At 40.0% G+C, this 17746-nt stretch overlaps 1 protein-coding gene across 4 annotated transcripts in view; it reads left to right on the top strand.

Moving 5' to 3' along the window:
* The window catches only part of CDK8 (cyclin dependent kinase 8), a 72930-nt gene that overhangs the window by 14424 nt on the left and 40760 nt on the right, over positions 1-17746 (top strand). For 3 of the 4 annotated variants that reach the window (XM_032202332.1, XM_032202322.1, XM_032202313.1), the window contains exons 2-4: positions 2740-2815; positions 12996-13106; positions 15736-15876. In XM_032202332.1, the coding sequence (XP_032058223.1) occupies positions 2740-2815; positions 12996-13106; positions 15736-15876 (328 nt within the window). Of the gene's footprint in view, positions 1-2739; positions 2816-12995; positions 13107-15735; positions 15877-17746 lie in introns of those variants that run through there. The other variant, XM_032202341.1, reaches the window with a different exon arrangement.

The raw sequence follows: 17746 nt of genomic DNA, 5'->3' as shown, positions 1-17746 counted from the left end.
ATGGTGCAGGGGTAACCACATCAGGTTGCTGGGCTCAGCCTAGAACAGATGTTAGAGCATTGAGGGTTGGTTGAATGCTTTGTAGCTCAACTACATGTGCATCAGCTAGAGAACTCAAGTCCTAAGCCTGGTTGTTTTTTCAGGTTCTGGAGGAGAGTGCGATGATTAAAATGTGCCTTACCCCTAAACTTTAGTTCCTTTTTCTTTATCCTGTGGTTATGTTTCCTCTACAGTGGATGAGTAGGTGGAGAACAGGGCAGAGACCGCTTGCTGTGAGTACAGGAGCGCAGCAAACTGGCATGTGGGAAGAGCAAATTAGCAAGTGGTTAACTCCAGGTGGCTGTCAGGGCAGAGCGTGGCTGGACACAGGATCTCTGGATCTCAGATCTGCAGCTGCCTTTCCATGTTAAGAGTTAATTTTCCTCACTAACTTTTTTTTTTCATCCACTGTGAGTATCCTCTTGTAAGGAGAAAAGTGGTTTGTTCTTAACCCCACGGCAAATTTCCGTGTTAAAGTGATGGTTGTAAAAGGCTCAACATGCGCAAATGAGTGTTTGCTTCCAGTTTTGTTCTAGGAAACAGCTGAAGTCTCTTTTTCAAAGAATTCCCAGAGAAAGTCTGCCATCTGTGATGGAAAATTTGAATCCGACTTCTAATTTGGCAAGAATTGGATTGGCTAAAAATAGAATTTCACACTCGTAAACGGGAGGCGGCCTGAACTGCAGTCAGTGCTACCTGAAATGCTCGTGATGATGGCAGTCGTGTGGCAGCACTTCTCTCTGTGCTGAGTTCTTCAAACCCCACAAAATGGGAACAGGCGAGCAGGCAGGTCACTGAGTAGCCTCTGGTCACACCAATTTTGCTCCACGATCTGATGCTGGGAGCGCTTGTAATGGCAGCAGTGGCGTGGCAGTGCTGCTCACGGGGTGGGGATCTGCTCAAATACCTTGAAACCGAGCCTATAAACAAATAGGGCAATGAGAATAACCTCCTGTCCAGTCCATTTTGCTTCATATTTATATCTGATAATGGTTGTGAGCTGTTGCCAGTGAAGGGAGGTAGAAAAAGACAGGGTAAAGAAAAAGAAAAAATCTTTCCAGATAAAAAATTGTCTCACCAATCCACCATAAATGTGTGTAACTTCATTTCAACTCCACTTATGCTTTTGATCCTTACAACAGTGTCATCGTTAGGTACAGTTCAATGATGTGCTTAATAACAATTTCTTGTTTTCAGGCTTCATGCAGCTAGTTTTCCTGTAAGGTGAAGAACAGGGAATTATTCCCTACTCACACCTCCTCTGGTCACATATGAATGAGTTTGTGCTCAGTATTGGCTCTCTTTCTTCTCCAAATCAGGGCTTTTTAAGTTTTATTTTTATAAAATGGAAGCTTTTTAATGTCTCCTGTCTTTGTCCTCCTTACTCTTTTTTTCCCCCTGTTTGTTTCAGATCTTCTATTCCCCCTCTTGGATTTCATCTTGCTGATTCTGTGTAATTGCCCTCTTACTGAAATCTGCTCTCGCCCACTCGCAGTTTCATTCCACGTTTCCTCCCCATTAGCTGTGTTTGTGTTTTGCCCATTAATCTCCTACTTCTTCCCCTCTTCTGTTTGGAACAGTTATTGCTAGCAGTGGGCTGTCTTTGAACCCCATGCAAAATCTCTTGGACGGGACCTGATAATTTGAGGGATTAAATACGTAGTGATGAATAGTGGAGAGCGTTTCATGTTGCAAGACAGCAATTCAAAGCCTTACAAATTTTAGAGAGAGCTGGAGTAAACAAGTGCATGTGCTTTAAATGCTTAACTCTAGGGCTTTTTTTTTCTTTTGGGTGTTTGTGCTCTCTGTTTTTGCAGGGATTTTCCTTGCAGCTATGAAAGCTTGAAGCAGAATTCCTTAAAAATTAATGAGGGTTCTTATATAACCCAAGGATTTGGGTCTGTTTGTATGCTCCAAGTATTGAAGGCGATGCTGTTAAGTGCTGTGTCCTTCAGGAGTGCTGGGGATGCCAGCCCAAAAACCAGAAGGACAAGCACTGTGTGTCCTAAGTTAGAGAGAGCTCTTTGAGGATGGCAAAAAGGAAAGGTTCCTTGCATTTTAAATAAATGAATGCAAGGTATAAGCAGGTTAAAGTACAGGAGGTTTTTGTTTTTAAGTGTTAGGTGTTACTGAAGCCGACAAACAGTGCTCTAGGGATGTCAGCTTGCACGAGTACCTTGTTGTTGTTCATCTTGGTGGTTTGGTTAGTTTGGTAGAAGCACAGTTTTAGGATGTTTTTTGTGACCCAGGGGAAAGAAAAGGTGCTACTATGACAATGTTCTTGTGCCACTGAAGAGCTTGTTAAAATATGGGGAAGTTTTTTGCCTCATCGGGGTCCCACATTTATAGGAGATGTACCCCTAGCTAGACTTGGAGAAACTTTATTCTAGTATGCACTAAATGTTTGTGCTGTTTTCTTAGTAACACAAGAAATGAATGGAAGAAATGATGATTATAACATTTAAAAAAGTCAAAATTGCTATGTAAGTAGTGAGAACGCATTTATATTTTGCCTCTAGCAGGGTGGTGTGGTTAGCGTAAGGCTTAGTGCTCAGCTTGTATCCAGGCATTAAATCAGTAAAAAACTGAAAGAAAATAAGGTGAAGAATATGAATTAGAAACTGCTGAATGGTGATAAAGAGCTCACTTTAAATTCACAGTGCAATTTTTTTTAAAAAAACTTCTTTTCTTCTTTCACAGGAAAGATGATAAAGATTATGCTTTAAAGCAAATAGAAGGTACTGGAATTTCTATGTCTGCATGCAGAGAAATAGCAGTAAGTAACATCAGTTCTTTCTACTAGCAAACAGATTTATTAAAAGTGTTGATTTGAGTGCATGCTGTTTTTGTTGGCTGAATCATGTTATTCTACTATATTTTCATTACGGAGGTATAAAATAAGTACAAATGGCATGGAAGATTTTGCACCTGTTACACTTGCTGTCTAAAAATGATTTAAGTTAAAATGTACTGACTGCCTCAGTGCAGATTAAATGCAGCAGTTTAAAAACATGATTAGAGTCAGTGGTTTAAATTAATCTGACTTTTGCATTAGTGCTTCAGTTATTTTCCTAAAGAGGTCAATTCTTATGAGCTCCGAATGATTAAAACCTGTTGGGTTTTGTTTAAATGAAGATTTCAAATCAAACAGGCATCATCATTGCCTCACGGGCTATAATATACCCATGAATATTAGTCATACATTTTCCTAGATTATTCAGGTTTATATTTTTATATTTCATGTTGTTAGAAAAACATAAGTAGCTGTGGATTGTGACAAGTTTGCACAGAAACTGAAACTCAGTGGATAAAGCCAGTATATAGAAGGTTCTGGTTAACTCCTGTATATTCTTATTTTGTGGCAGTGCTTGGATTTATTTATCTTGAAATGTTTCAACTGAAATTGATGAATTAGGAAAGGAAATAACCATAACTCATGTGTTTGAGTAAGTGTTTCAAACCCACAGTCTTGAAGGATTTAAAACTAGTAGATCTACTCCAATTTCATGTTTGATTGAAGAGCGTATCAGGATTTCAGACACTGTTGACTTCAAGTTGGCTTTGATTTCAAACAATTTAGTCCTTGAAATGAGTGAGGTGAAAAAACGAAATGAAACTATATTCTGCAGGAGAAGGTAATTGAGCAGTTTTTGAAAGCTGAGCCTTTTTTACCATGCTAGATAGACATCCACACGGAACTGAAGGAGCTGAAAACAGGGCCTTAAATTTGGAATATCCCAGCCATTTTGGCAGTAACTTTCCAAATATTGTGACTTCCTCGGGGTAAATGCTTTTGGAAAGTGTCAGCTACCATTTCAGAGGGATTTGTGAGAACATTTTATTTGTATTTTTTGCACTGATTTCCCTGAAGAGTTTAAAAGAGTTTATTCTACATGAAGCTGGCAGGAGAAGCTTGTTAGGGAGGTGTCTCTCTTTGCTCGGGGAAAGATCCTTACTCAATTTGTATCTATTAAAAGAGAATTACTAATTTGGCTGACAGTCAGGAACGACTTGGCCTCTTTGCATAGCTTGAGGACTGCTGTGTAATCATTCCTCTAGGGCAGCAGGGTCCCCTGTAGTGATAAAAGAGGAATGAGAAGCAGGGAAGCTTCCTCCTTGCTCTGAGCTGCTGCAGCTGCAGCATTGCACCCTTTGAAGAGAACAGCAGTACAGCTCAGCCCGTGGTGGGAGAGTGGTAAAGGTGAAAGAAGGGCAATGTTCTGAAAGCACCAAAGGCACAGGGAAGGCAGGCTGAGAGTGGAGTGGAGCCCAAAAGCTGGTGTAGAGAGAGAAAGTCAGAGTAATCTGCAACAGCATTCCTTGAGCTGCTCTTGGCTCCGCTTCCAGTTTTGCTTCCAGGCTTCAGCTGCTGATGTGGCTGAGTTCTCCTGCAGTTGAATTATTAACCATGGACTTCTAGGGTTTGAGTTTTTTTCCTTACTGTTCTTGTGATGCTTTTTTTGAAGGTAAGAAGGAACATTGCCCCCCAAATTCATTGTTCCTCTTGTTTTAATTCCACTAAATATATATATATATATATACACACAAATATATATATACATATATCATATTCATATATATATATTTTTTTTTTCCATTCCTGTGAATTAATATCATAAAGAAAATCAGGAACTTCATATAGAGATTAGCCACTTGAAGAGTAATACCTATATTGTCTATATTGATTATATGAGTAGTGTATATATGAAAATGCTACTGAGTTAATCAGCAGTGTTGTACCCTAAAATGTAATCTGTACATTTAATTAATAAATTTATTTGTGGTAATACTTAAAATTCAAGACTGAATACCAGACTTTTTAACAGTGTGGTCTAGACCATCCTGATGAGTACTTTTTTTTTCAAGTGTGGTGGTATTGAGGAGAGGTAAGATGACTTGCATTGTGAGAGATACGTATCGCTTTCAGTTTCTCAGAAGAGCTAAGTTCTTGCATTTTAGTCAGATTTTCTGGCAAGAGTGCAGTTTGATAAAAATCAAAGTGAAACTCTTGTTTTTACAGCTATACAATCAATTTTGTCTTGTTTTATGATGACTATCTTCAGTCCAGGAATGTTGAGTGACCTATATGTTTAAAAATGCCCCAACCTACTTTTCTGAGGCTGATAAGTGACAGTGTCAAATTTTCAGAAAAAATAAAGTAATTGACCTACTTCAGTGGAAAGAGCTGTGAACCAGGGCAGTGACATGAGGTGAAATGGCTGACTTGGTTATGGGATGAGCTCAGCCTCTACAGGAATATAAAACTCTTGTGTTTTAGTACTTGTTGCAGCCTGAGAATTTAGACCCTATGTTCATGAACTTAGCTCATTTCTTATTCTGTTTAAATAAGAGGGGTTTTGTAATGCTTTTATGTAAACTGTTACTTTTTTTTTTTTTTTTACAATTATGCTAATTGATTAATATTGAGATAGTTGTAGAGCTATAGCCTTTCTTATCTTCCCCCATTCATCCACCATGTGAAACGTTTGGGAATCCTGCCTCACCCAGAACCTTTTAGCTGAATGTTTGTCTGTTCTTGTTCTCTATAGAAGTGAATGCTGCCTGGGCTTCCTAATAACCTTTCTATGATATGTGCCTTCGCTTTCAAGAACTAAGCGGGCAATAAAAACTGCATGCTCACCATACCAAGAGTTAGATTTTTATTAGATGGGAGAGTAGAGGGTTAGAATGGTGAGAAGATGTGTATAAAAATGTGTAGCACAAAGTCCCAATCCCTCAATTCTTAGATCAGTAGTTTAATTACAAGGAAGAATGTTCTTAAAAATTATCTACCTGGAATAATATGGTAAATACGATGTCACAGTTCACAAAGTAGGATGTTTTTTTGAGGCTGTAGCAAACTGGAGTAGTTAACCAGGCTTCATGTAGTTTCAAGCTTATGGTTTTGGTTTGAGAAGTTTCCTGTGCAGGAGACTTAGGCTTTAAAGTAATCATAAAATGACTTGGGTTGGAAGAGAATTAAATCACCAAACTCCAACTTCCCTGCCATGTGTAGGGACATGTCCCGCCACACCAGGTTGCCCAAAGCCCCATCCAGCCTGGCCTTGAGCACCTCCAGGGATGGGGCATCCACAGCTTCTCTGGGCAGCCTGTGCCAGGGCCTCACCATCCTCTGAGGGAAGAATTTCCTCCTAATGTCTGGTCTAAATCTATCCTCTTTTAGTGTAAGACCATCCCCCTTTGTCCTATCATTATCTACCTGAGTAAAGAACCCTTCTCCATTTAAGTCCCCTTATAAGAATTGAAAGGTTGCAACAAGGTCTCCTCGGCCTTCTCTTCTCCAGGCTGAACAACCCCAGCATCCGAACATCTCTCAGCTGTGCTGTGCTCTGTCCTGCCTGCCTGTTGCCTTTAGAGCACGGCAGCCAGCTTTTACAAGTTAGAACAGCCTCCAGACTGATGGATCCGGGACAGAAAATTGCAGAACAATGACTAGCTGGCGTCTTTGTTTCCATTCTTTCGGTCTGCCTTGGAGGCATTTGGATTTCCTTCGGATTTTGTGGTTTCGTGTTAAAACAGATGCAGACTGTTATCACAAAAGGTGATACTCTTAGTGTTGGATCTATTAATAATATGGCTGCAGGATAAGTTCATTCATCTTGATCCAGTGGAAAATTAAGTGTTGTTAGTTTTCTGTTGTGTGAGCAAGCCAAACTGACCCATCCTTCAGTTGTGCTGTGGCTCAGAGTGCCTCACGGGAAGCTGTAGGTAAAACAGACAGATAAAGCAGAAGTCCTGTGCCCTAAGTGGGTGAGAAGTGAGCCCAGGTGCCATTCAGTTGGTGGCCTTCACTGAGTTGACCTCAGTGGAGGCTGCTGCACGGGTTGGTCCTCTTCCTCAGGCCTCTTCCTCTGATGGAAGAACGGCTTAAGGGCGTTTTCCAGAGTCAGTGTGAACTAGAGTAAGGACTGTGAAGCAGCACACAGCCATTGGAGACACCTTGCAAGGCAGAAGTTGAAACCTAATGACTCCTTGATTCACCTCATCATCATTTTCCCGGGTAAAGGACCAAGTGATTGTCCCAGTGGGTGGAAGAGATGCTGCACCTCACATTTCTTGTCTGAGTGCTGATAACGTGCGGCCCAGGCTTGCTTTGAGTAGATCATGTTCAGAGCAGGGACCCATGCTGCAGTGAGATGGCCTTTGCTGTGGTTTTGTGATATGCAATGGGGAACAATTTGTGGGTGCAGGTTCCTCACGTTAAGTATGGGTGGCTGTCCTGTTCCTTCCACATTAGCAGTAGAGGCACTCTCCTGCGAGACAAAATGCAGAAATTACTTAAGCAAGTACAGTCCTCGTGTTAGAAGTACTGGTTTTCTTGGCAAGCCTTCCATGTGGTGAGAAGCAGTGAGGTACTGAGGAATACAGGTGTTTAATGTGACTCCATTTGACCAGACTAAACTCTCTAATTCTTTAATAGTAGTATGGTATGTATACAAACAGCGTTCTTAAAAGTTTGTATAAAAGGAGGATAGTAGTAGGTTTGGTTCTGTTCAAGTGGGATGAAAATACTGAATAAATGAGAGAAATTGTAATCCTTAAGAATTGTAACAGTTTCTGTGACGTGTAAAATCTGCTGAGCTTGACAGTGCTGGTGTCATCAGGATTCTTCATCCACCTCCTTACTTTCAGAGAACCTTCAAGTAGTATCTCAGTAACTTCTAATAATTTGAATATTCTTGAACTTGAGATCCTGATAAATACTGATGTCTGTGTGATCATGTAAGACTCATTTCTTCTGGAAACTACAAAAGTTAAATCAGAGTTGTGCGTTTTCTCTCTTGACATTGTGTGTTGTCAGGCTTCTTTTTACGACTCAAAAATTTAGGACTTGAAAAACGAAAAACAAAAGGACAAACTAAATCAACAATTTCACAGTTGTAAGTCTGAAGAACTGTAGTTTGAAAAATGTATTGTCAGCCTCATAATAAATTCAGAGTGCACAGCATTATGACTTTTTCTGTTACATTGCCTTTGTAAGCTTTCATTTGAACAATTTTGAAAGGAAAACAGCATGTTTTTTCAGTGGATGTTTTGTTCTTTTTTAGTACTGTGGAATATCTGACTTATGAGAGTATAAAATGAAAATTGTATTTACATTGAAAATAAGATCTGGAATCTAATGGATAGCAGCTAAGTCAATGTGGGATTTAACTTGTATAATAAATTTGCTTTTTAGAGTTGAAATTGAAAGTTTAAAGTACTTGAGTAAAGGTACCTTTTTGATAGGAAACTAAGAATAACAATGTAAACTTTTAGAAAGATTTACTTAAGGAACGTAGAATTAGATGATGCTTCTGGAGTTGTCATATTCTATTTCTTCAGACAAGCCAAATGCACCTTCAGAATTAGCAAAGTACAAGTTAGGCTTGTAAGGAGAAAAAATCTCTGTAGGGAGACAGTCTCATTCCAGTCTGTAAATATTAAGCCAAAATTATTGATGACTTCAGATTCATATGTACCTGTGATAGTATTGTCTGCTAGAATAGCTACTCTTAGTATTTTTTTGGTGTTTTGTTTTCTTAGAGAGAGTTCTTTTTTCTCTGTCTTTTTTTTTGCAGGCTATAAAGATTTTGGTTGTTTGTCTCCTGTCCTGCTGTAGCCAGGAGAACGGAGCCTGTAGGCTTGGGCTTTCTTTGCCCTGTTGTAGTTGGGATACATCTTCCCTGAATTGGCTGGAATTGTGTGTAGTATTTCAGGTGATGTCTTAGTAAGCTTGTACTCATCTATACTAGCAGTTGTTCCACTGTTTTTTATCTGTTGCAGAATGACAAAATCTTAGTGCTGTCCTGGTCTGCCTGCCTATCTCGGTGAATCATGGTCTGCTTTTTCTTCCATCCCCCTTTCTTTCTGTTTCTATCTTAAGTCGTGGCATGACTACAAATGTACAATTTGCTTGGTCAGTTAGTGGGACTGAGCCTTTTTGAGGTGTGAGACGATTGGATTTTCAATTTATGCCATCAAACTGGCAAGATGACACAATAGTGATTTTTGCTTAACTGAATGTTTCGATTGATATTGCATAGCTGCTTTATGTCCAGCCTGCTTTCTCATTGCTCTCTGCTTTAGGGGAAAAGTGTTGTGTAGCTCTTACAGGAAGGCAGTGAGTGCAAGGAGTGACCTTATCTAGCCTCATCTTGACCTGCCTCAAGCCCTGAGAAGGGCCTTGAGAGAAGCTGTACTTGTTTATTGAGGTAGACGTGGCAGCATTGCAACACTGAGCAATTTACCACGCATAGTAGCAAGCATCACGAGTGGAGGTGGAATGGCATTTGCAGTAAAGCTAGAAATTCTCACTTCTGGAAAGAATGCACTCATTCAGCATGGTCTCCTGGCTCATGAGAGGTGTCTGTAGTAATGAAGAGTTGTGCTGCAAATGTGTGAGTGTCACCAGCTGAAGGAGACCTCCACATTCATGGAGACGTGTTCTGAGTTCAGCTCGTATTGGATGTGAAGGTAGTTACTGTAGTGTCCCTGAGCAAGAACAGGTTTGCAGTAATAGTGTGGTAGCTATTCATTATTTAATGATGTTCTGTCTTACCCGTGTTTGCCCTTCTCCATGAAGCAATTCAACAATTTCATGTGTTTCAGGGCACTTTTACTTGTCCCTCAGCTGCCCCATGGCTGTGGAATTAGTGTTTCTGCATTTGAAAAGGGAGACACAAGAATCGTAGTGCAGGCCCAAGCCTTGGGCATGTAGGGATGCTGGTTCTTTTCCATGTCTCGAGCAATATTTATGAAAACGAGGGAAAGCCTAGATGGGAGCAATGTGGGGTTTTGATGCTCAGGTCAAACCAGAGGTATCAGCAGCATCATCAGTTGCACATCTGCACTTCTTGAAGGTGAACTAGGTCTCCCTGCCTTATTTAAGGGAAACCTTTGTCGCTGTGGAAGTCATATGAAATGCAGGTTAAAAGTACAGTAATTTACTGAGGGCCAAGTGGACAATTTTTCTTTTTCCTTGTGTTCTGTAGAACTGAATTAGGGTAGAGAAGAAGGTACCAGAGTCACAAAGGCCAAGAAGTGGCCTTTGTCCTTAGCAAGCACCTCGCTGCTGTTTCCTGCAGTCTGCTTTTTCTTCCATGAGCTCTGTCAGCTGCTGGACACGAGGAGAGTCATCTGGTAGGAAAGGCGCGTGGCGTGCGGGCTGGAGAGGCCTGGTTTCAGAGGGTGAGGCTGCTGGAAGTGTTGCTTACAGCCCACGTGGTGTTATCTGCATGAGCTCTTTCTGTCCTGCAGACAGCATTTGTGTTTATTGCTCTGTGTTGCCTCTGTCCTGGAGCGTTTCAGCCTTTCCAAGACAGTGACTCAGGGATCATCTGTCATCATTGCAGCAATTATTTCCTTATTCCGGTGGTTTTGCTGCTGTATTTTAGCCATCCTCTTCACTGGGATGCGTGTGGCCATCTAGCTTTGACCAAACACTTAAAACACTGGCATGCAAAAGGAACCATCATATCACGTTTGGTTTGATGTGACGAAAATGGGTTTTTAAAGTAGGAAATACCTGCTACACAGGGAACCAGGGAGTAGGGTGGACTTGAAATGGGATAGAAAAGGGTGAACGAGGGGAGGGTTACACTTATTTTTTGGAGCCATGACTCTGTCTTCCTCTTATTGAGAAGCAGTCTGTATCTGGGTATAAGGAATTGGAGCGCTGGTACAGGTGTGTCATCAGAGCACAGAAAATATGCTGAAATTTTGGTTTGGGACACGTAGTTGCTGCACTGTCACAGAACGTTTGACATAGATTTGACCTAGCACTGTGAATTTATACTGAATCTACAAGCAGTCCTTTGGGCTCTAAGCAGTGGACTTGATGATGTTGGAGGTCTTTTCTAACCTAAATGATTCTATGATTTTATAACATCCCCTACGAAGAGGCTAGCTTCTACCTTTGGTCTCTGCTGCACTAAGTCTGGCTGAGATGGAGTAAATTTCTTCCTAGCAGCCTGTGTGGTGGTGTGTTTTGGATTTGTGACTGAAATAGTGTTGATAACACAACAGGGTGTTGACTGCTGAGCAGCACTGGGATACCATCAAGGCTTGCTTTCTTTCCTTTGCCCCAGCAGTGAGGAGGCTGAGGGTGGGCAAGAGGCTGGGAAGGGGACACAGCGGGGACAGCTGAGTCTGACTGACCTCAGGGATATTTTATGCCTTGTAACATCATGCTCAACAGTAAAAAATGAGGAACAAGGGATTTGAGGGAGGTAGCCATTGCTGGGAAACTGTGCATCAGTCTACGTATGGGAGGTGGTGAGTGGTTGCTTTTGCTTTGCTCTTTTCATCATTCCTTTGCTTATTGAACTGCTTTTATCTTAACCCAAAAGTTTTCTTCCTTCTGCTCTTCCTCATTATCCCCCATTCTTCTGGGGCTTAGCTGTTAGCCAGGGTGCACCCACCACACCACCGATGCCTCCCACCAGCAGTTAACAAAAACTGCAAATAGCATTTCTAATTTTTTTTATACTTATCCATAGTAGGAATTACAGGTATTTACAGAATTCTACACTTGTTCTTTCAGATCATGGCTTGAAATTCCTCTATATAACTTAAAAAAACTGAAGATAGTAAGTTAAACATGCTGAAACTATTGCCTTCTGTACTGATCTCTGATGTTTCCTCATCTCCTCAATTCTCTGTCTCTGTTTTGTCTCATACTTGAGACAAATCTGTGTGGAGCTCAGTACTCTTCCTTGCTCAAGAAATACCACGCTGAAGCCTCTGGTCAGTGAGTAGGAGTGGGAATCTGCCTCAGATGAAATGGAAAAGGAGGACACAAGCATATGCAAACGTGCATATTTTTACTATCTCAGTAGCAGCTAAAATGTTAGCATGTGTGACTAAGGTATCAGTGGAAAGGAACTCATTATCTTGTTCCCTCTATGCAATGGGATAATTTTGTATCTTATATTAGATTCAATCCCAACATACTAATTTTCTATTTTCTATTCAAATACTAGTTTGAATTGTCCTTGGTATCCACTCTTGAGAATAGTTTGCTGAGGTACTTCTAAAGTTTTTTTCCTTTAGCAACCGTGTCAGTACAGTGAAATTGTGAGATGAAAGGAGAGCTCAAATATACATTCAGTCTGCATTCAGCTCTTGTGCGATGCCCGTTGTGTTTTCCTTTTGGTGATGATTAAATCTACAGTTTCTGAAGCTGCTGAGCTGATTTAATGGCTCGCTGCTGCCAAAAAGTTCTTGCTCGGAGCTGTGTTGTGTCCCTCTGCTGCTGCTGGGTCTGCTGGTAGTGCCGTGAGTCATTGCAGTGCAGGAGCTCAGCAGCAAATTATCGCCCTTGTGTGTCTGGGTTGGTTTTCTCCTGAAGTGCTGAGCTGTTCCACCGACAGTTCTGGCGCTTCCAGAAGCCGGTGTACATTGTGGGAGGGAGTTTGGACCTTCTTTGCTTGGTGGCGTTGACCTTTCAGAGCAGCTGGCTCTGTCTTGAGAAGCACATCTTCATTTAGCTGCCTGCATTGACACGTTCTACATGAGTCATCCAATCGAGCCTTGAGTGACTGCATCCAAAATGCAGGCTTTCTGAGATAATTGGGAGCCAGGAGAAAATTGATGCCCCAAAATGGCTTTATCAGAGATTAGAGCCTGTAGGAAAGGGCAGATGCCACAGCTGGCTGTTTATGGAGTTGTCTTGATCCTGCATAACAGCGAGGTTTATTGAGCCTTAAACTTTTAGGAAATAAATGGGAAGTGAATGCCCTAAGGGGGGTTATGACTTGCTTTCAGCTTTGGTTTTAAACTAGTGACCGGGTCTGTCAAAAAAATATTTAAAGAAATGCTGTGTTTTGTGTCTTGCAAATTTCAACTTACCATATTTGTATTGTATAATATGTAGCAAATACTATTATTCATCTTTCAGCTCTTCCACTGCTCTGGATGTATGGATATAATTGTGGACTTTCTTTATTTTGCAGTTGCTGCGAGAGCTCAAGCATCCAAATGTCATTTCTCTGCAAAAAGTGTTTCTTTCTCATGCTGACAGGAAGGTGTGGCTTCTCTTTGACTACGCTGAGCATGACCTCTGGGTAAGGTGAATTATTTGTTGATAACAGACATAGTTTTATTTACAGAAAAGAGACAAGGTCAGGAAAGACAGTATAGTTTTTCACCCAGAATGTTTTTTGGAAACTCTTTCAGGACCAAAGAAAAAGCAATGGAAAATGTTAGGCAAGCACACAACACGGTTAACCTGTGACCTCTTACAGAAGATAAAATCTGCATTCAGCACTCAGTAGCTAAAAATCTAGTTAAATGCAGATATAACCCTTCACTACAGCTAAAATAAAGCGTGTGGGGGAAAATGTAATTGGTTATGCAGGTGGATTGCCTTTGAAAAATTGCAAACATATTGGCTGAATAGGGTAGTCTGGAACTTTGCTTACACTGCATGTCATCAGTGAATAAATGAAGTGAGTGTAATGCCACTGAATATAATTGAAATTTCATTCATGTGTTCCAGTGGAAAGAGCTTGTTATTCAACTCATTTTTTGAAATTCATGGTTTTTTGAGGAAGGCTGTTCATTCCTAATTACAAGATACAGCTTTTAATTATAAACATGTTGGAGGCATAATAAATTTGTTTTAAGATATGTACCCTTTTCCTCTGTTAGCTTCATATTTGTAACCTCAACATCCATCTAAAATGCTTAAAAAATTAAAGCAGCATTGTAAAGAATGCAAAATCCCATGTAGCCTCTACTTTCCTGAAAGAGAAAGGTGTTTGTGTTTACCAGAATTAAATTTGATATGCATTCTGAGCATTACTTTCAGCGGAACAAACAGTATAATATTAACTTTGAAAGATATTAAGATGATTCAGATTAAATGGTACAACAGAAGCAATTTGAAATAAAATGGAGTTCTTGAGGTATGTGTTTGTGCAAGACTCACGCATTGTGAATCATGAGTTGGTTTCTCCTCTGCATGGAGGTTGGACAGACAGCTAAGGTGTATGAATCAAATTAAAACTAGTTCCTTTTGAAAATTGTATTATTTGAAATTGGGATGAATTCAGGTATTGGATTTGAGTTAAATGTCTTGGATGTTCTTACTAGTTATATTGAGATTTTATTCCCAACATAAAATTGGAACGAAGTTATCACACAGCTGAAATGTTGACATTTTCTAAAGGTTGATTTAGAAAAATAAATAAATTTTTGAGGAAGTGGTTTGGTTTTTCAAGTGCAGAAAAACCAAGCATGTTATTCTTTTCACTGCTCCCTCCCATATTTATATGTTAAGCTAGAGAAGCTTAGGAACATGTGAATTATTTTTTAATTCCAAAATATGCTGTGAGGCTCTGTGTTAGGATATGTCTAGTAGTGACCTGTCATTGTTGACATTTTTAAATTTCTGCATTGCTTCATACTTGGCTAAAATTGCCGTAGAAGCACTTCGGTTAATGAAATGCTAGCTTATATATCAGTAACTTAAGAACAGCCCCCACTTCTCATCTTTGTTGGCATGCACACTTGTGTATAAATGTGGGAGCTCCTCAGCTGTACCTATTCCTGGTTGTTCTCTGTACCTGGCTGAGAGCGATTAGGCAGCATGGTTATGCTGTGTCAGTGCCTGGCAGAGCTGGCTGTGGGCTCAGTTCTCCAGTGCTGAGCACAGCTACTGCAGCAGCTCCCTAGCAAGGCTGGGGAAAGGGCCCAGTGTCTTAGAGCAGGAGTAAAAAGGAGAAGGAGGTTGAATAGTCACGTACCGAACCGGCAGCTGGAACATGAAACTTCCTAGGAGTGTAGGAAATGGAGAGGCCCTTCCTCAGTAGGACGATGATGTGGTAGGAGTGCAGTGCCAGGTTTCCTTTGGACAAGGTGGACGGGGCGGTTTAAATCATCACACAAGTGTAAAACATCACAAGAGCGTGAATGTGTGCAAAAGCTTCTTCTGGAAGTTCTCTCAGACAGAAACATGGAAATGGTTACCATTACTGACACACTTTTTGCTATGGCATTAGTGCTAGTGGCACCTGGGATTTGAGTGTTAGAGGAAAACGTTCTCTTGAACTCTTCCTTGTTACTACAAGACAATATTACTTGTGTATACAGTCAAAATCATGACAGTTTTTTTCTGTGGCTTGGAGGCTGATGTTAAAATGGACAGGCTTGTAGCTTTGTTCTGTCGACAGCTTCTCTTTGGTGTGATGCTTAAGGGGATGGTAAACAGAAGCCTAGATTCATTCCTTGTTTAATTTAAAACTCCTATCACAGTTTCCACGAATTCTTCTGGCATTAGAGATTCAACGTTACAGTGTCATGGCAGTGGGAGAAAACGTAGAAGTAAAATGATACAGGAGTTGGGTAATTCACTTTTAATTCTGTGCTGTGATATACAAGATGTCAGCCTCAAATGAATATATATCCCCCAGAACCTCTAAACCCTTAGAGGTCAATGATCTGCAAGGGAATTTGCTTTGACAAGTTAATTTTTGAGAGATTCCCTTGGGATAGTGTTCCTTTTACCTCATAGTATTAATTTTCTAGTACTTAATATACATGTTTCTAATTGGGAAAATGAGTGATGAACGTTTGCAAAAGCTAAGACATGTATGTAAGGAACTGCTGGCAATATTTTTATGTAATGCTGTAGTGTTCTTTTTTAAAAAAGCAAACATTTTCTTTATTTTGATTTCTTTTTCCCCTTTACAGCATATAATCAAGTTTCACAGGGCTTCTAAAGCAAACAAGAAACCAGTTCAGTTACCTCGGGGAATGGTGAAGTCACTGTTATATCAGATCCTGGATGGTATTCACTACCTGCATGCCAACTGGGTGTTGCACAGGGATTTGGTAAGTTGATCTGCAGTGGGTTTTAGCACTGGGATGACTGAGGGCAGGGATTATTATTATTTTTTTTAACCTCTGGGAAACCCAAACCTTTGTGCTAAGGGCAAGTGACCATTGTTTTAGAAATAAAAGCACTGTTTTTACAGTGGTCAGCCAGCCCTGTCTAGGAGAGCAAGTTTTTAAAGCCTGCTATGATCAAATATGCTTAATGGAAGTGAAGTGTATCAGATGGCTGGTTTACTTTTTTGATTTTTTCTGAAACTATTTTTGAATGTGTTCGTTTAAATATCAGGCATGTTGAAGTACAGAGTATGCCTCTGGTAGTATGACTGCAGGCCTGAGAAATAAATATTGCATGCGTGTAGGTGTGAGAAAGGATGATTGGCTCCAAGAGCTGCTGAAATAAAAACTGAAAAAATTATGCCTGAAACTATCAGTTTTACTTAAGAAGGTAACTTTTCAAGGCTGTTGTGTTCTCATAGCATGTATAATCTAGTAGAAGGACAGCCATGACAACTTCTGAAGGCTTCTGCAAATAAACTCATGTTTATCCTAACTGCAGTGTAAGCAAAAAAAATTGAACTTAAGCTACTGTTTCTTAACCAACAAATTCTGTTGAATGTTTAAAATTGGGAAATCTAACCAATTCCTAGATATTTGCCTCTGAAATATACCCACAGCTTTTTTTTTGCATATGACAATGTTCTGTCATCTTAAAATCAGGTAGCTTTCTTGACCCAGTTGTTTACAGCTCTTACTCTGATAGCATTTTTTATCAATATAGTATACTATATACAACACCTCTAATTAATGAAATTTCATTAGTACGTGAGAGTATCATTAGTCTGACCTGTCATTCCCTTAAGTCAGTATTACCAGTGCTGTTCAATGCTTGGTATAATAAATCTGTTTTCCTTAATGCTCTTTAAGAATCACTTTCTTTGAAATACCTTTAATAGCATTCTTTGAAATGTAGTCAATGACTAGTTATTTGTCTTCTATTTTCATGCCTAATAAATGCTTTTACAGAGTGCCAGTCTCTGTTTAAACTGACGGTAAAACATTTGTCTTTGAAAAATAATAACACTTTTAGAACTGGAATAAAAGGAAGCTTTGTTTTATTGCAACAATTGTATGGATATTGCTTCTAACTTGCTCCTGGTTTTAGAAATCGAACAAAAGACTCAGCACTAAGAAAAAGTCAAAAAGCTTGTGGTGGCTTTGTCATGACTTGAGAAATAGTGGAGCAAAATGTAAAATAGAAATACCTAGTATGTGACTGCTTAGACACTTGGTTTTAAACCAGAATGTGATGTCTTAACTCTAATTACATGCCTGCAACTGTACTCTTCAGTATATTTTTGAGGCATACAGAAAACAAATGACCTGTCATCAAGAATCTGAATTTTCTGGTATTTTACTTCCTACAGCTTCAGAAAATTTATGAGCTTAAGCATTTAAAGTATGAGTATAATTGAGTGAAAAAACTAATGCATGTTAACTGGATGGCTCAGGAGATTGGTAATTTATTACAGAGCCTTTCACATCTAGGTCTGTAGCTGAAATAGTTTGTTGGCAACAGCCAAAAAAAATTACCATCTCATTTTCTGACCTATGTGAAATGAGTTGGTGGTCTCAGTCCAGCAAGCAGCTTTTTTTTTACCAGCAAAAAACCACCATCACAATTGGCTATCTTCTGATAATCCGAGGAGAAAGCAAAAGCTTGAGGCAGAGACTGAGAGGTCATCCCGCTGGAAGCTTGTCAAGCCACGTTGGTGAGAAAGCATATCAAAGCTGTGCAGGGGCTGCATGTGCTGCCTTACTCAAGGAGACTGTGGGGGTTGTCAGTTCAAAAATGTTCAGTTTGAGCTCT

This window comes from Aythya fuligula, chromosome 1 (genome assembly GCF_009819795.1).
Source record: "Aythya fuligula isolate bAytFul2 chromosome 1, bAytFul2.pri, whole genome shotgun sequence".
Lineage (NCBI taxonomy): Eukaryota > Metazoa > Chordata > Aves > Anseriformes > Anatidae > Aythya > Aythya fuligula.
Note: the sequence above shows the minus strand (reverse complement) of the source record. Positions and strands in the feature narration are given on the sequence as shown.